We start from the raw sequence: 24,418 nt of genomic DNA, 5'->3' as shown, positions 1-24,418 counted from the left end.
ACCGGGCTTTGAAGATCGTCAACATCCTAACCATGTATACAAGCTGAAAAAAGCCTTGTATGGGTTTAAGCAAGCTCCAAGGCAGTGGGAGCTCTTGGTGTAAGAGTGAACCAGTATAAATCTATTTGTGTGATTCTCTCTTTCCCTAATCTCACATATATTTGTTTTAAGTTGTTTTTATTAAATGCTAATAAAAACAACCGGTTGAATCACAAAAACAACCAGTTGATTTTCTGGAAATCAACTAAAACAGCTTTGTGCATTGCTTTCCTTAGTTTCTTTATCTGTGATTCTTCATTGGCTTTCATTATACCTTCAAAGTTTTCGAAAATCTTTCATAAACAATTCACCCCCCCCCCCCCTCTTGTTTAAGGCCATATATTCTAACAATTCGTTCGCCACGTAGATCGCCATGGGCGATCATTTAGCCTCTCCGCTGAAACAAGTTACAGCTCGAGCCTGGGAGGCTTGTGTACTGGTCAGACCTCAGACATCGGCATCAAAGATCAGCATCAGACATCAGTGGTCTGGTCGCGATAATGCGCCACGTAAGCGGTCCCCAAAAATAGTAATTAGCTAACACCTATATATGAGAAAGACCTAAATCACAAGAGGGTCTATGCATGTGGTGTGTATAGTACATTCAGGTATAGCACAAGTAAGCATTCCCTATAGGCGATTGTGCTAAGATTGTGCAACACGCAACAGGATGCCTTGCTAGTAACCCTAATTCCACTTAAGGAAAGATCCTCGTGGGACAGGGAAGTTGACCTAGATACAACCTATAAAAAGGGTGGTAAAAACCCTAGAAAAGGTACGTCGTTTCTAAGACAGAAACTGTTTTACATACTTATTGTTTCTTAGCCCAGTACTGACTTGATCGTTGGAGTGCAATCGACAAGTAGGGCCCCCTCTATTTCAAACGGAGCTGCTCTCCAACACCTAGGCGTGAGCACAGAAACCACCGTGAGAAGGAGGAGCCACCACCTGCCTCTGAAGTCAACGGCGGCTGAGTCAACCGGCAAGAACATGTATTAATTTGCTTTTATTTTATCTTCAAATTTATTTTGAATTTATTTCATTTCATTTTATTTATTTTATTTATTTATTTTTATTTTTATTTTTAAAAAATATACTCTATTTTTTTTTCACTAATATCTTTCAGGAAGAAAACAACATGGCAGAAGAACAAACATCACCTCCTAGGAGGACACTTGGAGATTATGTCATGTACCAAGGGCCAAGGCATTTTTATAGTATTGCAATACCTGCTACCACCAAGGCCTTGGGAATCAATCCCAATTTTCTAACTCTCATCAGTGCCCATCAATTCACAGGAATGGATCATGAGGATCCATATTCACATTTGTCTACATTTTATGAATTGGTGGGAACAATGAGCTTTCAATCAGGTGATCTTGAAAAATTTTATATGCGTTTGTTTTCTTTTTCACTGGAAGGAATGGCTCAAATCACTTCCAAATCAGAGTTTTACTAGCTGGAATGATGTAGAGGAAAATTTTTTGCAAAGATTTTTTCCAATCTCTTGCTACATCAAAGCAAAGTCTGAAATCTCTATGTTCAGACAAGGAGCTGAGGAATTTTTTTGTGCGACATGGGAGAGATTCAAAATAATGCTTAGAAAATGCCCCAATCATGAGTTTGAAGATATTGCTCAACTAAGCATATTTCTTAATGGTCTCATATCTAATACACAAATGCTCCTAGATGTTGCAGCTGGCGGCACAATGATGGCTTTTGATGTAGAACAAGAGACAAGGATTATTGATGCTTTAGCATCAACAGATTATCAAACCCAACATGATAGATAAGGTATTCAGAAGAAAGGGTTGTTAGAGTTTACTTCAGATGCACTATTAGCTCAAAATAAAATTCTGACATAGCAGATTGAGCAACCAACTGCATAAATGGCTAAATTGCCTCAACAATTACATGTTGTTCAAAGGCAAAGTCAATCAATCAGGTGTGCTTTTTGTGTAGGTGATCATCCTAATGGTCACTGTACTGGAAGCTGAGGATACATTCGTTCCTGAAAGGATGAGTAAACTTGAAGACACCAAGGAGAAACTCGTCAAAGCCACTATAGCTAATCAAGAGAAAATTTTGGCAACGTTCAGAAAAAATAGAGATTCAGATGGGACAGATTGTCAAACAATTAGTAGAGAAACAAAGTGGCTAGTTTTCAGACAACAGCCAAACCAATCCAAAAGAGCATTGCAACAATGTAGTGATTGAAAAAGAAGAAAAAGATGAGACAGAGGGGAATAGAATGAGAAAGAGAGAGAAAAGAAAAGAAGTGAGGAAGAAAAATTAAAAATAAGGAGAGAGGTGTTCTTGAAAAGATTTATTGATGGAGGAGGGCCAAGCACATCTAGCCATGGGAGCCAAAGCCCACACCATGAAGAGCGTCTATACCAAGGAGAGCGTCTAGCTCCAAGGAATGAGCGTCTAGACCGTGAAGAAGGGAAGCGTCCACCCATGGAGCGTCTAGGTGTGGCACTAGACCGTCTAGGTCCTCTCACAAGATCAATGGCTAAGCATGTACAAGCACAAGTGGAAGAAGCCACGGATGGAAGAGAGAAAGCCTTGTATATGTTGCATCAAGGCCCAATAGGGGTACTTAGTAGATAGGGTAGTGTAGAAAGTATTTTGAAATGAAACCTTCTAGAACTTTGCTAGGTGTGACCGGTCATGGCACATGGCATAGCTTTGCATTTCATTTGGTTTACATTTCATTAAGCATTAGCTTATGATTTACGTCCCAAATAGCCTATAAATAGGGAGGCTATCTCATGTATTTGGCAAGTTTATTGTGAGTAAAGTTATGCTGCCCATTTGTGCTCAACTTTGCTTCTCCCTAGAATCCTAGGCTCTAAACTTCAATTCCTTCATCATTTCCCTTGGGCTGGCCGAACCACCCAATACCCACACTTATCATGCACCTACAAGATCAACACCACTCTTAGGAGGATCTTGCTCACTCTCATTCATTGCTTCCGCCCCAAACTCTACATAGATTCAAGAAGAACTTCATGAAAATGCCATCATTTGGTATCATGAGCTTTGGTTCTTCAAGATGAGTAGGTCCTTGTCTTTTAAATTTTAGTTCTTCTTTATTTCATATTGTCATTTACTTTCCTTACTTGTCTTGCTGTTTTTTTACATTTTAATTTGTTCTTGGTGTGCTTTGTGGAAGATCCAACCGAAGCACTCTTGTTCATTTGATCTTGAACAAGTTCTTGTGCAATTTGTGATAGGATTCCATACACCTTTGTGTTGCTATTTTCTTTTAGGCTTTGAGTCTTTATTGCTTTCATTATTTTGGTTCATATTATGCTTTGAGTCTTTAATTTTCTGAATCTATACATGTTTTGTCAAGTCATGTTCATCCATATTGTCAACAATTCATAGTAGTCCTTTTATTTGGCTTAATTGTTTCTTGATTTTGGGTCTCTTTATATTGCTTGAATCTGCTGTTCTTTGCTCCTTTGGTGCCTTTTTAATTTTTAGTTTGAGTACATATTGTGTTTAGATTCTACACAATTCTATTTCACAAATATCCATTGTGTCTAAACTTTGGTATCTTGCTGTTTTTGTTTCCAGTTTTCAGATTCCCCTGTTTTCACCTTCTCTGTTTTGGCTGTTTTAACCCAGAAAAATATTTCCACCCATAGGAAAATTTTGATTCTCTGGAAAATGCAAGTTTAAAGTGTTATAGAAAGGACAAAAAAAGAATTAGGTCAAAAGAAGCAACAGAAAAAAAATGATAAATCTTTTAAGATCAGAGTGCAAATCTGAAGCGCTCCAACTGGCCTAACCGAACACCAATTTTGCAAAATTTATTAAAACAAAATGGTGCATCCGTTTTGAGTGAATCCAAAGCCAGATTTTAGATAAGATCCTGAATATCTTGCATAAAAAATTTCAGAGACAAATTCCAAAAATACAGATCAGCATAAATCGGGGAACAAACACGTTTTCTGGCCCACAACATTTTCCAGTGGTGATGTTTTTTTATTTGGTCATCTAATCTAGTGCTTTTCTTTAGGAATTCTTTTGTGTGCCAACCTTTAATTGAGTACCTTTATTTGTTTGCTTTAATTTCTTGACTCTCTTTCTAGTTGTCACAATCTAAATCCTTTTGGTGGTACTGTTTTATTCAATTAAATTTGTTTCTTGCTTTTGTTCTTTGACCTCTAATTTGGGTGCTGGAATTTAATTCTTCTTTGGTGCTTATGTGAATGGGAACTTGATTTGGTTAAGGTTTAGCCCTTTGCTAGGTGCTGGAAATTGGAGGATTAAAGGCCATCATTCTAAGGAGAAGACAAGGTCAAAGCCGAAACAAATAGTCTTGAAATAAACACTACAAACACTTGGAAGATCAACAATCAAAGACAACAAGGAAGTGCACTAATCAAAAGAGGATCAACAAAGGGAGTTCTCTTATTTCCTTTGCAACTTGGTTTATTGTTAATTACCTTGTTAATTACGTTTTAGACGGTGAGTGTGTCTTCAAGGGCTCAAAGTGTCCAAGAAGCCTCACCTAGGGCCGAATAGTATAGCATTCTTGATTAGTAATTGTTACTTGTTTGTAATTGCTTTTCTTTTGCTTTCATAGCTACATTTTGCATGTTTAATTTTGTTTAATTTGTGTGCTAAACCGACTAGCTATGTTGCATAGTTAGCTTACATTGTTTTCTTGCATTTATTTCTCAACTTATTTGTGTTCTAAGTGTTTCACTAAGAGAAAGTTTTGTGTGAAGATATTGGGGGATAGTTTTTGGCAAGGAAAAGGCTTGGTACTTAAGTAGTCCTTTGTGACTCACCTCCCTTACCTGGAAAACTACCTTCTTTAACTTTCCTAAACTTTCTCAAAGTAAAACACCTATATACACAAAGTTTTAGCCATGTCTTCTTCTTCTCACTCTCCAAAGTCTATAGAAAGTGAAGTAAAATCTTTGAAAACTCTTTTAAAAGAAGTATCCCAAGCGGTACAATTGATATCTTTTAGACAATTGGAGAATGAGAACAAAATCAATGAGTTGGCTAAAGCTCAAGAAGAGAAATCTCAAAAATCACAAAAATAAAAAAAAACTCATGCATCCCATTCTCAAAGTATTGAGTCTCTAGGGGAGGGAAGCCGTAGAATCAATGATTATTACCAACCACCCCCTAGAAGAACTAGGCAAAGGGAACAAGAGGTGCCAAGGGAAACTAGAGTAGACCTACCTCATTTTCATGGAAAGGAAAATGTAGAAGTATATCTAGATTGGGAAATGAAGGTAGAGCAACTCTTTGCTTGCCATAGGGTAAGTGAGGAACGAAAAGTACCCTTAGCCACCCTTAGTTTCCAAGGGAACGCCATGTATTGGTGGACCTCTCTCGAAAGAGATAGACGTCTTCATAGGGAACCTTCCATTACATATTGGAATGACCTTAGGGGAGCCCTAAGACGTCGACATATACCTTCCTACTACCATAGGGAGTTGATGGACAAGCTCCAAAGACTCCAACAAAAGAACATGAGTGTGGAAGAGTATAGGCAAAAAATGGAGCTCTACATGATGAGAGCATCTATTAGAGAAGAGGAGGAAACCACCATAGCTAGGTTCCTTAGTGGCCTATCACTTGAGATAAGAGATAGAGTAGAGCTCTTACCTTATCAAGACTTGAATGATTTGGTTCAACTTTGCATTAAAGTTGAGCAACAAAACTTGCGCAAAACCTCAAGTCAAAAGGTGAGCCCCTATTCTAGCTTTTATCCCAAGAAAGAGTTTAGAAGGGAGGGTAGTACATCCAAGGAAAAACCAAAAGAGCCTACCAAGCCCTTCACCAAAGAAACCTCAACCCCACCCATCCGAGCTAGAGATGTTAAGTGTTTTAAGTGCTATGGTAGGGGGCATGTGCAAGCACAATGTCCAAACCAAAGGACTTTGTTTCTTAAAGGTGTAGATGAGTACACTAGTGGCGAGGATGAGCCTAGTGAGAGAGAGGAAGGGGGAGAGGATGAGAGGGTAGCTCCACTAGAAGGAGAATTGCTTATGATTAGGAGAACCCTCAACAATCACCCTAGCACAACCATGGAAACACAAAGAGAGAACATATTTCATACAAGATGCAATGTTTTAGAAAACATATGCTCTCTCATTGTGGATAGTGGTTCTAGTTGTAATTGTTGTAGTGCTAGGATGGTTGAAAAGCTTAAGCTACAAGTGGTTCCCCACCCAAAACCTTACAAACTTCAATGGCTTAATGAAAATGGGGAACTACATGTAGACAAGCAAATGGAAATCAAGTTTTCCATAGGGAACTACAAGGACAAAGTTTTATGTGATGTAGTGCCTATGGAAGCTTGTCATATTTTATTAGGGAGACCATGGCAATTTGATAAGAAAACCTTGCATGATGGTCTCACTAACGAAATTTCCTTCACCCATAAGTATAAAAAGTTTGTACTTAGTCCTTTACCACATTCTCAAGTGGTAAAAGACCAAATACAAATGAAGCAAAAGAGGGATGAGGAAAACAAAAAAAAAAGCGCTAGAAAAAGAGAAAATCCTTAGGGATAGGAAGGCGTGGGAGAAGAGTGTTCCTTCCCACAAAGTTGATCAACAAGCAAAGCCTCTTGAAAACGTCTTTGAAAACTTGCTTCTTGTTGAACAACCAAGCCTTATCTTGTGTAAAGGAGCACTTACATGCACTGCCACAAGTAGTGAACTTATGAAATTACCTCCTCAAATCGAAAATCTTTTGAGTGAATTTGAAGATCTATTCTCACAAGAAGGACCCATTGGGCTTCCTCTTCTAAGGGGAATAGAACATCAAATTGACTTTATCCCGGGGGCAAGCCTACCAAATAGGCCTGCTTATAGAACCAACCCCGAGGAAACTAAGGAGATAGAATCACAAGTTCAAGACTTGTTGGAGAAGGGTTGGGTTCAAAAGAGTCTAAGCCCTTGTGTTGTACCTGTCTTGTTGGTGCCAAAAAAAGATGGAAAATGGCGCATGTGTTGTGATTGTCGAGCAATCAACAACATCACCATCAAGTATAGGCATCCAATTCCAAGGCTTGATGATATGCTTGATGAATTGCATGGGTCAACTCTATTCTCCAAAATTGACCTTAAAAGTGGATATCACCAAATTCGAATCAAGGAGGGTGATGAGTGGAAAACCGCTTTTAAGACCAAATTTGGATTATACGAGTGGTTGGTGATGCCCTTTGGGCTTACTAATGCCCCAAGTACATTCATGAGGCTTATGAATCACACCTTGAGGGATTGTATAGGTAAATATGTAGTAGTTTACTTTGATGATATTTTAGTATATAGTAAAACCCTAGAAGACCATCTAAGTCACCTTAGGGAAGTTCTTCTAGTTCTTAGGAAAAATAGTCTTTTTGCAAATAGGGATAAGTGTACCTTTTGTGTAGATAGTGTAGTCTTTTTAGGCTTCATAGTAAACAATAAGAGGGTGCATGTAGATCCCGAGAAAATCAAAGCCATCCGAGAGTGGCCAACTCCACAAAATGTAAGTGATGTAAGAAGTTTTCATGGGTTAGCTAGCTTCTATAGAAGGTTTGTGCCTAATTTTTCTAGTCTAGCATCTCCTTTGAATGAACTTGTCAAAAAAGATGTTGCATTTTGTTGGAATGAAAAGCATGAGCAAGCCTTTCAAAGGCTAAAAGCTCAACTCACCAATGCACCCATCCTATCTCTTCCAAATTTTTCCAAAACCTTTGAGATAGAATGTGATGCATCGGGGGTAGGCATAGGTGCGGTTTTGTTGCAAGGTGGACACCCCATTGCTTATTTTAGTGAAAAACTCCATGGTGCCACCCTCAACTACCCCACCTATGACAAAGAGCTCTATGCTCTTGTGCGAGCCCTAAAGACTTGGGAACACTATCTTGTGTCTAAAGAATTTGTCATCCATAGTGATCACGAGTCTTTAAAATATTTAAAGGGCCAACACAAGCTCAACAAGAGACATGCTAAATGGATGGAATTTCTTGAGCAATTTCCTTATGTAATCAAATACAAGAAAGGGAGCACCAATATAGTGGCCGATGCTCTTTCAAGACGGCATACACTCCTTTCAAAATTGGGTGCCCAAATTCTTGGATTTGACCACATAAGAGAGCTTTACCAAGATGATCAAGAACTCTCATCCATCTATGCCCATTGTCTACATAGAACGCAAGGAGGTTACTATGTGTCCGAGGGATATCTTTTTAAAGAGGGAAAACTTTGCATTCCCCAAGGAACACATAGGAAACTCCTTGTCAAAGAATCACATGAGGGGGGACTCATGGGCCACTTTGGAGTTGATAAAACTCTAGATCTTTTAAAAGCAAAATTTTGTTGGCCACACATGAGGAAAGATGTCCAACGACATTGTTCTAGATGCATCTCATGTTTAAAAGCAAAGTCTAGAACAATGCCGCATGGACTCTATACCCCTTTGCCGATTGCAAATGCTCCTTGGGAAGACATTAGCATGGATTTCATTTTAGGACTTCCTAGGACTGCAAGAGGCCATGACTCTATCTTTGTGGTAGTGGACCGTTTTAGCAAAATGTCCCATTTTATTCCATGCCACAAAGTAGATGATGCTCAAAATATTTCTAAACTCTTCTTTAGAGAAGTGGTGAGACTTCATGGTCTCCCTAGAAGTATAGTGTCCGATAGAGATCCCAAGTTTATCAGTCACTTTTGGAAAACTCTTTGGGGGTAAACTTGGCACAAGACTACAATTTTCAACTTCTTGTCACCCTCAAACGGATGGCCAAACCGAAGTAGTCAATCGATCTCTTGGAACTATGCTTAGGCTATCATGAAGGGCAGCCACAAATCTTGGGATGAGTACCTTCCCCATATTGAGTTTGCTTACAATAGAGTAGTTCACAAGACTACTAATGCTTCTCCTTTTGAAGTAGTATATGGCTTTAATCCTCTCACACCCATGGATTTGATACCCCTTCCTAATCCACAAGATTTTGTGCATAAGGAAGGCGTAATCAAAGCTGATTTTGTAAAGAAAATGCATGAGAAGATTAAACTCCAGATACAACAACAAATGAAAAGTACACAAAATACAACAATAAAGGGAAGAGAGAAATAATTTTTGAGGAAGGAGACGTAGTTTGGCTTCACCTTCGCAAAGATAGATTTCCCACTCAAAGGAAGTCCAAACTAAGTCCCCGAGGAGATGGACCTTTCCAAGTTCTCAAGCGAGTCAACAACAATGCATATAAATTGGACCTACCTCTTGAATATGGAGTACATGACACTTTTAATGTAATTGATCTTTCTCCATTTGTAGGTACCAATGACGATGACGAGCTGGATTTGAGGACAAATCCTTTCCAAGGGGGAGGGGATGATGGAGGAGGGCCAAGCACATCTAGCCATGGGAGCCAAAGCCCACACCATGAAGAGCGTCTAGACCAAGGAGAGCGTCTAGCTCCAAGGAATGAGCGTCTAGACCGTGAAGAAGGGAAGCGTCCACCCATGGAGCGTCTAGGTGTGGCACTAGACCGTCTAGGTCCTCTCACAAGATCAATGGCTAAGCATGTACAAGCACAAGTGGAAGAAGCCACGGATGGAAGAGAGAAAGCCTTGTATATGTTGCATCAAGGCCCAATAGGGGTACTTAGTAGATAGGGTAGTGTAGAAAGTATTTTGAAATGAAACCTTCTAGAACTTTGCTAGGTGTGACCGGTCATGGCACATGGCATAGCTTTGCATTTCATTTGGTTTACATTTCATTAAGCATTAGCTTATGATTTACGTCCCAAATAGCCTATAATAGGGAGGCTATCTCATGTATTTGGCAAGTTTATTGTGAGTAAAGTTATGCTGCCCATTTGTGCTCAACTTTGCTTCTCCCTAGAATCTTAGGCTCTAAACTTCAATTCCTTCATCTTTTCCCTTGGGCTGGCCGAACCACCCAATACCCACACTTATCATGCACCTACAAGATCAACACCACTCTTAGGAGGATCTTGCTCACTCTCATTCATTGCTTCCGCCCCATACTCTACATTGATTCAAGAAGAACTTCATGAAAATGCCATCATTTATCATACCCTCATGCTCCTTAAAAAAAAAAGAATTTATTTTGAAAATTTGTTCCCTAAGAATTATTTTGTAGGAAATTTGAAGCAAAATTCAACACTTGACAGATTTGGGAAGAATATAAGCTATATTGAAGAGATAAATATAGAGTTCGAGGCTAGATAAAATGTAATTTTTCATAAAGGCTTGCCTGAAAAATTCAAGGACCCAAGGAGTTTTAATCTTCCCGTGTCTATAGGTGCTTTATCTACAGACAATTCTCTACTGGATTTAGGGGAAAGCATCAATTTAATGCCTTTAGAAATGCTAAGGAAGATAGGCGATTTGGAGGTTCAACCCACCAAGATGCAACTACGATTGGCAAACAGATCCATCAGATATCCTTATGGTGTGGTTGAAGATGTTCTTGTGAAGGTGAAAAAGTTCATTTTCCATGTGGATTTTATTATAATGGACATGAAAGAAGTTGAGGAGGTTCCCTTGATACTTGGTAGACCCTTTATGAAGACTACTAGAATCATAATTGATGTTGACAAAGAAGAACTTCAACTTAGAGCTTAAGATAAGGAGGTAACTTTTAATCATTTTAATGGTCTAAAAAATTTTAATGCAACGAAAGAATTTATACAAAAGTTTGTAAGAAAAGGAGTTGTCCACCTTGAAATAAACAGTCGTCAAGCTAGATGACATTAAACGAGCGCTTGCTGGGAGGCAACCTAGTCCACATTTTAGTTTTATGTTGTTTTGTTATCTTTGTTTTGATTTTACCTTTCAAAAATCATGTTTTCTTGCAGGGATTCTCGCCCAGGCGAGTCCAATCTCGCTTAGGCGAGTTGAACGACGAAAAGTGGGGTGCTCTCTGTTGAACCAAGTGGTGTTCAAGCTTTGAAGAATCCAAACCCTTTGAAGGATGTTGAAGGCTAGGCTGTGCTTGTTGTTGCTGAGTTATCCTAGATAGGATCTGGGGTAGATTGGTTATGTAATCCACTCTTGATTAAATCCAAAGCATAGGCATTCTCAATCTTTTTAAAAAGAAAAGTGTTTTTCAAACTAAGTGAAAAACAACCGATTGTTTTGTCGAAACAACCGATTGTTTTATACTAAGGTGTTTTTAGAAAAGGTTGAAAATTGTTTTTCAAATGGTTGAGCTGTTAAAACAAAAACAACCGATTGATTCGTGGAAACAACCGATTGTTTGTTTTGGTACCATAACAGAAAAACTATTTTAGCTTTGACTGAGCTTTAAATGTTTTAACTGATTACGCTCCAGTCTTTAATGTTTTGACCAATCTTTTAAACGCAATGAATACGTTTGTTAAGATTTGATAACAAACAATATCTTTGAATATATTCAGAAAAACAGATTTGAGTAATAAGATTTTAGCACAAGTTTTTTTATTTTTTCAAAGAATTGAGATTGCTTAGAGATTGAGATTGATCAAAGAGTGTGAGATAGGATTTCTGCTTGTATTGATTTCAGATTTGCTTCTGTAACAAGTGTAATCCTTGAATTCTGTTGAACAAGTTTGTTTGTGTGTTTGCTGAGAAGTGTTGTGTGTTCTTGAGGGGATCAAGATCAGTATTCTTAGTGTTGGTGTGTTGGCCAAGAGAAGTGTGTGTCTTAAGGGGATCAAGGTCACTTTCTTGGTTGTGGTGTAAGTGATCTAGGTTTGATTGCTTAGTGGATTTCCTCAGTGGTTTCTGAGAAGACTGGATGGAGCTCTGGGTTTAAAGTGAACCGGTATAAACATCTGTGTGCATTCTCTCTATCCCTAACTCTTTAAATTCAGTTTTGATATTTTGTTTTACTGGTATAAATAACCGATTGTTTTACAAGTTCTATGCTTTTAGTTTTGTGTTTTGAAAAACTGATTTCTCAATCAAGGTATTCTCGAAGTAATTTCATTCAAGGCTTAAAAGTTTGCAAAAACCTTCTTTAAACAATTCACCCCCCCCCCTCCTCTAGTTTAAAGCCATATATTCTAACACTCTCTGGAGTAATCTCGCTCAAGCGAGTTTGACGACGCAAAATTTGATTTTCCTGTAGGGAATCTCGCTCAAGTGAGACAATTCTCGCTCAAACGAGTTTTATTATGAAAAAAGTGAGTTCCTTACAGGGAATCTCGCTCAAGCGAGTAAATTATCGCTCAAGCGATCAATTTTTGCAAAAAAGAAAAAAGAAAAAAAAAATCTCTCAAAGGTAATCCCCTCACCATATGACTCCCGATTAGTTTGCAGGTTATGTATTTTGGCCTGGGGACAGGTTCTATTATTCAAGGGGGCAGATCCAGCAAATGAAGCAAGACTATAGATTAAGATTTTAACAAAGAGCTAGACGACTTCTTAGGAAGAGAGGATTGAACAAAAGTATGATTTTATCTTTCTAATTCTCTTTTCTTTTCAGTTTTTGAATTTTGTTTTAGTTTGTTGTTTAGGTTTTTTATTTATTTTATTTTTTGGTTATTTTGTTTCATGTTTATTTGCTTATTTTGTATTTTGAATAAATTTGTTGTTTCTTCTATTTTGTTAGTTTTATGTCTTGAATTATTTTTCTTGAATAAACTTAAGTTTTAATTTGTTTGTTTTCTAATTTATTTTTCTCAAATAAAAAAGAACTATAATATAAATATGGAATTGTGGAAAAAAATTGTGTTTAAATATTAAATAGTGAGATGAATTAGACATAGGTTAAAAAAGAAATATGATTGAATCTCTATTCAAATGTAGTTGAAATTGTGGTAAATGAAAATTTAACAAGATGATTGATTAAAACAAAGAATGACAAAACAAAAAGGAATGAGACGAATTAAATCAAGTGAGTGTGTGAACCTTAAACAAATTTGAGAGTTTTATTGATGAATTGACTCTTGTGGTTGCTTAATTTTTTATTTTTTGTTACATCATAAAAGAGCATGAAGATGATTGAGGCATTTGTTTTAATTTGTAATCCAGGACCAAATAGTCAACCTTTATCTTATTAGAATTCCATTTTTTTTATATCCCCTTTGTGCCAAGAATTTTTGTTATTATTGCACCCTAACCTTTGACGATATATTTTCCTACCCTTTAGCATGTTTAAGGAAGGAGAACATAGATGCAATACATATAGAAAAGGGAATGGTTGGTAATTATTGTTGAAAGCTCAAAAAGTTGAAAATAGGAAGAATTTATTCCTATTGATGAAAAAAAAAAAGAGAAAAAGAAAAAAAAAATCATGTTGAAAATCATGAAAAGGTAGAAAGAAAAATGAGGAAAAGTGTGAAATCAAAAGAAAATGGTGATTAGATAACATATATGTTATCTATAATTGGATTGTAGGTATGTTCTTCTTCTTTAATATGTGCATTTTGTTATTTGAAAAACCAATACTTTTTGGAAGCCCAACCTCATTACAACCTGAAAAAGACCTCAAGATTCATGTTTCTAATATGTTTGTGATAGGAAGATGAAATGAAAAGCAACTGTGATTTGTTATGATTCAGTGAAAATAAAGAAAAACACTTACTTGTGAGCATATGAGAAGAAATTTCTTAATGAATTGACATTTTATTGTTTTGATTTGATCCTGAAAGTTGATTGTATCTTGATATGAGTTGGATAGACACTAAACAAGAAACAACACTTTAAGGAGACTAAAGGTCATCTCAATGGAGGATAATGCCATCCAAGAGAGAAGCCAAACTCATTGAACAATGAGTGTCATGTTCTTATCACAAACACTTGGCGGAATTGAAAGGAAAGCAAGAACAAAATAGAATGTTGAAAACATAATTGGACTCAAGGAAGCTTAAGGAATCATCAATGGAGACATAGTCGTCCAAATGATGTTCCAAACTCAAATAAGAGTGTTATCTCCTTGTGAACACAAAGCACCGAACAGAAAAATGGAAACAACACATGAACACAAAAATAAACGGCGGAAAGATGAAGAACACTTAAAGAACTCTAAACTACCGATTGAAAAACAGAAAATGAGATGAAGGAATGAACTTAGGTGAATGGAGATCGACTGGAATGGGAATTGGAGTTGCTCACGCCACTTGGTGATGGAGTCCCAAGATGAGTGAAGGAAGCCGCCACTTGAAGCTCTCCAAAAGTTCACAAGATGAGACTAAGCAAGGAGATCCAAATCTCACACAAATCTCTCTCCAAATGAGTAGAGTTTCTCTATATCAATTATCCAATTCTGAATTTACAAGAGCCCAACCTCTCTATTTATAATAGAAGGGGGCTGAAATGAAACACAAATGAAACTCAAAGTTCCCTCCAAATTCAAATGCAAATTGGTGCTACCTAGTCATGAAGTAAGTGTGACTCCTTTCTTATTTTCAGCACCTCCTAAAATGCGTCTACACCCCCCTAACTATTCACACTCTTTATTTAATATTCATACCTCCTACAACTATACAAAAGTAATTCAAATGATGCTCTTTTATTTAATGTTTGGCCTTGCCCCTCAAGGTTTGGACTTGGGCTTTGGGCTTGGGCCTCATCTTTTGCAAAGACTAATAAGAAGAACTTTAAATGCTTTGGCCCTTGTCCATTTCTTCTATTGATAACATCTTTTTGATTCTCATCATATATTGTATCTACATTTTTCTATATTTGAATTTGGAAGCATCCTAAGTTTCTAATTTAATCTATTGTTTAGTAAATGAAGTTGTTTTGATATTTAAATTCAAATATATTCATTTACTTTACTTGAGGACAAGCAAGATTCTAAGTTGGGAAGAGTGATAAGTGTCTAATTTCAGTAATATTTCATATTAAAATATAGGCACTTATGAGTATTAATTGTAAAATTATATAAAATAATCTCTAATTTATGAATTTATACCATTTTACATATTTATGATCTTTATTTGAATAAGAGCATTTATTCCCAAATTTGGTGTTAATTTCAGGTTTTTAGGGAAGAATAAAGATGATTGGGCTAAAAAGGAATAATATAAGTTACAAGGAGAAAGGTGGAAGGCCCAGGAACGCACAAAAGTACAAAAAGCCCAACTCAGCAGCCGAGCAACTCGCTCAAGCGAGCCCATTCTTGCTTGAGCGAGAATGCTCCAGTGACATTTTTAAAATCGACGCCTTTCTCACTCAAGCGAGCTATTTATCGCTTTGGCGAGAAAGCGCCAGAACCATTGGGTCATTTTATGTTTTAATCAACAAGCCCATTAATGCGACGCAAGAAGTCAGCTAACCCTAGCAAACTAGGTTAAATAGGGGGCTTGAGGCACGACCCTAAGGTGCAAGATTGAGAGGAAAACTCCATTGAGTGAATTGTAATCCAATTGGGAGAATAGAAGGTATTAGAAGATGCGTGGCCAATTCTACCATTTAGGATTTGGAGTAATCTGTTCAAACTCTTATGTATTGAGGTGATCTCTAAACATAATATTCTAATCTTGATTGATTATTGGTATTATTGTTTTGCTTCTAATTCTTGATCAAGAATCTTAAATTTGACTAGAAAGTATTTTTAGGGTTCTTACCTAATCAATAATACTTGACATATTTGAGTGCTAGGAATATATTTGAAATGTTAATTGCTATCAACGTCTGATCTTAATACTGAATTGTTTTTATAAATGTGCGAGGAATCGATATTTAGAAAGCATCTTAAGAATTTTATATATGAGGAAATCGATATAAATGATTTTATATAGGCATCAATATCAATCAAATGACATAATATTATTAGGCTAATCTAATTACAAAATAGTGAGAAACATGAAACTCAATCCCTATTTTTCCAATTGAAGCAACCAATTCTTTGACTATTTTCTGATTAATCATTGCCAACACAACCACTTTCAACACACGTTTTATTGTTTTTTTTTTATATTTAGCGAACATTTTACTTGATTATTCAATTTTTCCTTGTGGGATCGATATCTGTCCTTAGAGACACGTTATTACTTCTGACAACTTGGTGCACTTGTCGTAAAAAGTCATCAACACTCATAATGATTTCATGTAATATTTGTTTCTTTCTTTTGTTTTGTTTACTAATTGTCTCTACCAACAAAGTAAAAAAAAAATAACAACTAACTTTTTTCCTGAAATAAAAAAATAAACATCCTTGAAAAAACTCACTTTTATTAGAAAAAATAACAAAAAAATATTATAACAAATAATAAAATAACAACTATATATAAAATAAAATAAAAAATATACTAAAAATCTTATATAATAAAGTAAAACTAGTACTTAAATAATTTTAATATATAAAGTAAACAGAAACTTAAAAAACTTTTTATAAAAAATAAAAAATTACGAAAAAAACAAGTATAAGAAAACATTTTAAAATGCAGTTTTTCAAAAAAAGAAAATCTTATATAATAAAGTAAAACAAGTACTTAAATGATTTTATATAAAAATAAAAATAAATAAACATAAACTAAAATAATTTTATATAAAAAATAAATAAATAAATTATTTTAAAATACATTTTTTTAAAAAATCTTATATAATAAAATAAAATAATTACTGAAATAATTTTACATATATAAAAAGTAAAAAAAAAAACTTAAAAAAAATTATATAAAAAAATAAAACCGATTTTTTGAAAATAAATAGTCCAACATTAACCTTTTCAAAAAAAATGACCATATTGCTTTTTTAAAATTGGTTCAGATTATAATACTTTTATAACAAAAAGATATTAAAATTTAAAACTGTACAAATTAAAATTTATTCTACCAAAAGTATAAAAGTATAGGTCTTCTTCTTCACTGATCTTCTTTGTGTTCTACACTTTTCTTCTTCTTTACGTTTTTCACTAATCTTGTTCTTCTCCGACTTGTTCTTCTCCGACTTGCTTCGCCGATAAGTTTCTATAATCTACCGGTTTTATTTATTTTTTCTCTTCTCTTCTCCACAGTATTGTTCCTCTCCGTGCTTCCTTTTACCTTCTCCATCTCCTTGTTCTTTTAATCTTTCTTACTATTCTCAATTTATAGGAAAAAGGTGTGACGGTCCATTGTATCATGACTGTTCATTTTTTTTCTGTTTTTTTGGAATTTTTTGAAAAATTAAATGAATCGAGATCTTTATCTATTTTTTGGGATTTTTCAGAAATTAAATGAATCATGAATAACGAAATTCGATTCATGTAACGATTCAAGTTATAAAACGATATATATATCGGTAAAGCTAGATTTTGAAATGAATCACGATTCACATTGTACAATTCTTGTGATTCTAACTACCATGATCTTAACACATAGAAACAATATTATACTTTTCCCTATGTTTAGAAGATCCTACTTTTGATTTACCTTCCATTTATTTTTGTTTTATTTGCCCTACTTTTTTTTTTATAACAGTTTCTCCTATTTATTTCAAAATTATGTAGCTTTCACCCTTCATGCATCCCCTAGTTCCGAAACTCTAGTATTTGTTATTGGGTTAGCTAGTCCCACTACCTTTTCTTTAGCTATTGTGAATATCTCTTTCGCATCTTCCCCATTTTCCGTAAAAGTAATAATTCTATTGCATTGGTTTCATATATTCCACACTATTCCAGTCCATGTGCACTCCACACTTTTGTTCCCTTCATTGTTCAATTTCATTATGGTAAATGGGTTCAAGTGACATTTTGCTAAATTATGCAATGCTAAACTAACTTGAACTCATTTATTATACACAAATTCTATATACCCCACGCTACCTTATACATGAAGAAAAAATGTGGCTCATAGATTCCTTGCATATGCCACACATGACACATAATTTGCATCATGTTGAGAATTATGCTAAAGATAAGGCCTTTGTTTTCTAGAATAATACAGTTCTGTTTCGTTCCCCAATACTATAATTTTGTAGTTTCATATATACCTAGATTTAACGGTATATTTTTGGGCATATTTCCACTACCATACATCCTCTATTTACCTATTTAGTACATTTTATCTCTTGCATCAACATTTCGAATCCATTGGTTATCACACCAGCTGCATAGTTACCCTAATATTCCTTCATTACTTGTTGAAATAAGGTATCTAACCATCAAAACTGAGTCACCTAATCATCTATCTTCCCATAACTTAATTTTCATTCCATTATCTAGTTTCTAAGATATATTTTGTTAAAACTAGTCTCCCCTTCATTGTCCTTACTTATTTTTCTTATATTCCTCCACCATCACAAATCATTCCTATAAATTCTCCTATTCATTTGACTTCTCTAAGTCCCATATTTAGACTTTAGTATGTGTTCCTACGAGATCTAAACCCTGCAGAACACTTCCTCTGATGATGTCTTGTGTTGTTCTTCTCGTCTTGCCGGTCTTTCGGTTGGTCTTCTTTCAGCTGGATCTTCGGCTTAGACACGATGGGGGGAGTACCTGCGAAGACACTCCGACGATCAAGTCAGACCGAGAGCTAAGTACCAGAAGAGTGGGGAGTGAATAGTTACCTTGAGTGTTGTGCCTCTTCTGCTATTTATACTGCTCTAAATGGGCTATGGTTGTTATGGGCCTGCTTTAGGGTCCAAACGAAGGCCCAATTATGCCTTAATCGTGCTTATCACCTAAGTTGGCTTGTTTATACCTAATTATGTGTTTAGCTTTGCATCTTGTCGTCTAGTCGGCTTGGTCGTCTGATCGGCCTTTCGGCCATCAGGTAGTACATATGCCCCCCAGGCTCAAGTGAGTTGGTTTAAACGTAACGTAGAGTCGAATTGTCGTGAGTATTCGCATGCCGATTGTGTTCGTGATTGTTTTGGTGTTGGATGTCGAGTGTGGTTACTTCTACTCGAGGCACGTGTAGATGTAGTGGTGAAAGACGTATGCTAGATGTAATTTTTGGCGGAGAGGTTTTCTTTCGAACTTTCTTGGCCGAGAGGCCGAGAGGTTTTTCTTCCGTACTCTCGACAGGGATTCACTTAGGTGAATTCTTCCTTGGCCGAGAGGTTTTCTTGCGAACTCTCTTGGCTGAGAGGCCGAGAGGTTTTTCTTTCGTACTCTCGGCAGGGATTCACTTGGGTGAATTTTTCCTTGACCGAGAGGTTTTCTTTCGTACTCTCGACAGGGATTCGCTTGGGTGAATTCTTCCTTGGCCGAGAGGTTTTCTTTCAACTCTCTTGGCCGAGAGGCTTTTCTTTCGTACTCTCGGCAGGGATTCACTTGGGTGAATTCTTCCTTAGCCGAGATGTTTTCCTTTCGTACTCTCGGCAGGGATTCACTTGAGTGAATTCTTCCTTGGCCGAGAGGTTTTCTTTCAATTCTCTTGGCCGAGAGGCCGAGAGGTTTTGCTTTCGTACTCTCGGCAGGGATTCACTTGGGTGAATTCTTCCTTGGCCGAAAGGCTTTTCTTTCGTACTCTCGGCAGGGATTCACTTGGGTGAATTCTTCGTTGGCCGAGAGGTTTTCTTCCGTACTCTCGGCAGGGATTCACTTGGGTGAATTCTTCCTTGACCGAGAGGTTTTCTTTCGAACTCTCTTGGCTGAAAGGCCGAGAGGTTTTCATCCGTACTCTCGACAGGGATTCACTTTGGTGAATTCTTCCTTGGCCGAGAGGTTTTCTTTCAACTCTCTTGGCCGAGAGGCCGAGAGGCTTTTCTTTCGTACTCTCGGCAGGGATTCACTTGGGTGAATTCTTCCTTGGCCGAGAGGTTTTCTTCCGTACTCTCGGCAGGGATTCACTTGGGTGAATTCTTCCTTGACCGAGAGGTTTTCTTTCGAACTCTCTTTGCCGAAAGGCCGAGAGGTTTTCATCCGTACTCTCGACAGGGATTCACTTTGGTGAATTCTTCCTTGGTCGAGAGGTTTTCTTTCAACTCTCTTGGCCGAGAGGCCGAGAGGCTTTTCTTTCGTACTCTCGGCAGGGATTCACTTGGGTGAATTCTTCCTTGGCCGAGAGGTTTTCTTTCAATTCTCTTGGCCTAGAGGCCGAGAGGTTTTGCTTTCGTACTCACGGCAGGGATTCACTTGGGTGAATTCTTCCTTGGCCGAGGGGTTTTCTTGTGACCTCTCTTGGCCGAGAGGCCGAGAGGTTTTGCTTTCGTACTCTCGGCAGGGATTCACTTGGGTGAATTCTTCCTTGGCCGAGAGGTTTTCTTTCGAACTCTCTTGGCCGAGAGGTTTTTCTTTCGAAGGAATTCATACGTAGCTGGTAAGTCTAATTTCATTAAATGTGGTGCCTCGTTAAAACCTCTTCAATCAAAAACCCTTGGGAAAAAAGATTGAAGGTAGGAAAGAGTACACCCTTAATACATATCAGCTAAAATACATTTTCAAACGACTGGCGTTCCATGTCTTGGGAACTCCCCGTCCTCTCGGGTTCATCAGGTGCTCGAGCCTTGTTTAGGAATTCTTTCAATTCCTCCAGCTGCATGTATTTGGTGGCTCTTTGGCGCAACTCATCCATTGTCGTGATCGGCTGCATGCATAAACTATCAAAAAACGGTCCCGGCTTTAGCGCAGTTACCATGTGGTGCATCGCCACTTCGGGACTTAGGTTCCGTATGTCCAAAGCCATCTTGTTAAATCTGTCCATAAAGGCTCTCAAGGACTCCGACTTCTCTTGTCGGATATTCACCAAGGCGATCGAAGTGAGGTGGTGTGGTCGGCTGGTAGTGAACTGAGCTCCGAACTTAGTTGCAAGTGTGTCAAAACAATCTATGGACTGAGCCGGTAGTCGGGTGAACCAGGTTAAGGCTGCCCCCTTAAGAGAGGTGGGAAATATTCGGCACCATAGCGCGTCTTCTGCCGTGTGCAAGCCAACCTGGGTTAGGTACGCGTTCACATGTTCGTCTGGGTCTGTGGTTCCATCATATTTATCCAACGTGGGATTGCTCCAGGTTCCCGGCAAGGGAACTTCAAGGACGGTTTCGGCAAAGGGGTTTCTTCGGGGTGTCGTGCCTAACACGTTATGCGAGGTCGGCCTTACGTTTTCCTGATACGAGCTTCCGACCTCATGTGTGTCCGCATTCGCGTGGTCCCCTGAGGGGATGTTATCCACGGCTTCCGGTATTTCCGGCTTCTCAGCAAGCTTTTCTTTCATCCGAGCATTCTCCTTCCTCAAAGCTTCCATTTCCTTCTGCATTTTCAAGATTAACGTCATAGGGTCTGGATGGCTGGTTTCTTCTTGCACATTCCTATCGTTACCCGTCATGTTCCTCGTAGTCACCATGTGGACAATTTGTGGGGTTTTTTCTTCTCGGTCCCACGGTGGGCGCCAAAATGTTCCTACGAGATCTAAACCCTGCAGAACACTTCCTCTGATGATGTCTTGTGCTGTTCTTCTCGTCTTGCCGGTCTTTCGGTTGGTCTTCTTTCAGCTGGATCTTCGGCTTAGACACGATGGGAGGAGTACCTGCGAAGACACTCCGACGATCAAGTCAGACCGAGAGCTAAGTACCAGAAGAGTGGGGAGTGAATAGTTACCTTGAGTGTTGTGCCTCTTCTACTATTTATACTGCTCTAAATGGGCTATGGCTGTTATGGGCCTGCTTTAGGGTCCAAACGAAGGCTCAATTATCACCTAAGTTGGCTTGTTTATACCTAATTATGTGTTTAGCTTTGCATCTTGTCGTCTAGTCGGCTTGGTCGTCTGGTCGGCCTTTCGGCCATCAGGTAGTACAGTATGTCTATCCATGTTGCTTGCTTTTCCATTCCTAACCTCCATGACCATTAGTGTAGTATTGAATAGCTTTATGTCTTTCACTTCAAGGCCTCCTCATTCCTTTGACTTAGACACATTTTTCCATTTAATCCATGCTACTTTCCTACCTTCACTTCCCAATCCCATAAACAATTTCTCTAAATTCTCCAAGTTACCTTCCCCACACTTGATGATATTTTAAATAATGTCAAATAAAATAAATGTAGGGAAATTATTAGATATTTTATTAAGCATACTCTTCCTATAAAAGATAAATATGTACTTTTCATTTAGCTAGTCATTTCTTCATTTTCTCTATTATCCCTTGTAAAATATTTTTTCCTGGGATTTCCCCTACCAGCATACCCAAGTAGACAATACTCAAAAATTTATAACCTCTGAAAATTTTTCTATAATACATTTGTCCAAACCCCCCTTCAATCTTACTTTTTGAAAAACTCACCTTAAGTTCGTATGCAAGTTCAAAGCATCTTAGAATACTTTTCAAAACCAAAATATTGTGTTTTTGCCTCATATATGATAGTGTTGCCTTCATGACCAATTGAATTTCTTGAATTGTTGAGATGATTGGCGGAAGCTAATGGATGAAATGGACAAGGATGGCTCCAATAAAGCTATGATTTCCTTGAAAGGTGCATGGAGAGTAGGGAGAGTGATTGGTTGGGTCATATCACTTGGAGAGGTGAAGGAGAAGATCAAGGGGTCTATCCTAGATAGGTCTAGACAAGGGAGTGAGAAAGCTTGCAAATTTGGCAACAATTCACTCATATATTTGATCTTAGAAAAATGAGAGCCAAGCACCCCAATATATAGTGATGAGGTCCGACTAATGTAGAAGGAAAGAATGGGAAAAATTCAAACCAATTAAGTTTGAATTAGGCACCTAAAATGAGATCACAATGCAAGCATGACTAGGTGTGTTTCAAGTCACACATTTAGGTCTGGATGACCAGCCTAGGTTAATTAGGAGTCTTCTAGAAACCCTAATTTTAACCTAGGTTGATTTTTATATGACTAAATTCAACCCTAATTCAAATTAAGAAAAATTACAAGTAAAATTCTTATCCTAACTTTAGCAAAATTAATACTCTAGAAATTCTACACTAGGTTATGGCACTTTTGAACATGTATAAAAGGGTGTCTCTGCCATCAGTAGCAGAGTCCCAGTCTTCTTGAATCTTCCTTGCCATTGACCTAGTAGTTGGTCCTGAGTTTGGCCTTCTTCCATCAATATATGACTAGTGTCCTCACCAAATTGTAACATGTTAACCTTCACCTCTTTAATTCCCACTTTTACCCCTTTTAACATGTGTTTTTTCCCTGCCTATCTTACAATTCCTGGTAGCCTTTTTACCGTCATCAACAATAGGAAAGGTTCAAGCGAATCTCCTCTTCTTAATCCTTTTTATGGTTTAAATTCTTCTATTGGGCTTCCATTAACCATGATTGATATTTTTTATGATTCTAAACAACCCTTTACACAGATAATCCATGTTTTACATAAAGATATCTTCTCATCATATAATATAAAAAAAATCACCTTAGTTAATCATATGTATTCTCATAATCAATCTTTACTATGTGTTCTTCCTTCTTCTAACATAGTTTATAGCATCATTAACTAATAGCACACTATCCATCAATCACATTCCCTCAATAAAAGTCTATTGATTTTTGTTAATAATTTTGTGTAATACTTTTTTTAGTATGTTGGAAAGTACCTTTGATACGATCTTATACATGTTTCTTACCAATGGTATTGGTCTAAAATCTTCTAGGCCTTAGGATAAAATCTGATTTAGGTACTACCTCTTGGTCACTCTCCACTTCCATCAAAGTTATTACATTTGACACTCTCGCTTTAATGATTTCCAAGGAAAACTATAATTATATCCATGTGGTCCTGGGCTTTTAGTGCCTTCACAATTCCACTTTGCTTCCCAAAACTTTATTTATGTAAATTTTTGTCTTAACATCTTATTATTCTTCATTTGTCTTTGTTGATCTATTAATGTAATGAACTTCAATATCCTCTTAAACCATTAATGATTTAGATTATTCTACATTTCTCCTTACTCCTTTTATTCCATCTTACACTTTCCTTGCATTCAAATCTCCTAACTCTATCCATTTAATCCTAGACTTTTGTTTCTGGTAGTGCTTCATGTTTAAAGCCTATTTTTTTTTCACTCCACAACTAGATGCTTTCTCTTTATCTTTCCTTCTTACTTTAGACTGCTCTCATCATCTCTTTTATCAAGATTACTTATTTTTCTAATAATTTCTTGCTTTCTTTGGTTTACATACCAAAGACTTCTATTCTAAACCTTTAGATGTTCCTTCAACCTTTTTTTGTTTCTCCTATAATACTAGCATGCCCCTCCATTTACCTCGTAACTATTCCATATTTGTTTTACGATTTCTTTAAAGTCTCTCTCAGTCTGTCAAATATTTAGTGTTCTAAACGGCTTTAAATCCCCACACACCCAAATTTTCTTTTAACCTTAAGCGTAGTGATCTAAAAATGTCATATCTAACCAGTATTATTTCCACCTTGATCATTTCTCCAAACAATCACAGATAACTAGGATTCTATTTAATATGCTTTTAAATTAACTATTTGTTTACCACGTGTATTTTCTCCTTATTATCATTGGTATATCTACCATTTCTAACTCTTCAATAAATTCA

The 24,418-nt window shown here is 37.0% G+C and overlaps 1 protein-coding gene and 1 non-coding gene across 2 annotated transcripts; both read right to left on the bottom strand.

The window, feature by feature from the left end:
• Positions 1-1,558: 1,558 nt before the first annotated feature.
• On the bottom strand, positions 1,559-1,663 carry LOC137816980 (small nucleolar RNA R71). Its single transcript, XR_011081905.1, has one exon. It is a non-coding gene; the product is annotated as a small nucleolar RNA R71 (small nucleolar RNA).
• An 18,660-nt stretch (positions 1,664-20,323) lies between these two features.
• Positions 20,324-21,217, bottom strand: LOC137816975 (uncharacterized). The gene has a single exon (XM_068620167.1). The coding sequence runs from the start codon at positions 21,215-21,217 to the stop codon at positions 20,324-20,326; it is 894 nt and encodes a 297-aa protein (XP_068476268.1).
• Between the last annotated feature and the right edge of the window lie 3,201 nt (positions 21,218-24,418).

This window comes from Phaseolus vulgaris, unplaced genomic scaffold, assembly GCF_000499845.2.
Source record: "Phaseolus vulgaris cultivar G19833 unplaced genomic scaffold, P. vulgaris v2.0 scaffold_14, whole genome shotgun sequence".
Classification (NCBI taxonomy): domain Eukaryota; kingdom Viridiplantae; phylum Streptophyta; class Magnoliopsida; order Fabales; family Fabaceae; genus Phaseolus; species Phaseolus vulgaris.
Note: the sequence above shows the minus strand (reverse complement) of the source record. Positions and strands in the feature narration are given on the sequence as shown.

Coding starts and splice junctions, on each gene's coding strand:
- LOC137816975 (XM_068620167.1), bottom strand. CDS start 21,217: ATGACGGGTAACGATAGGAATGTGCAAGAAGAAACCAGCCATCCAGAC.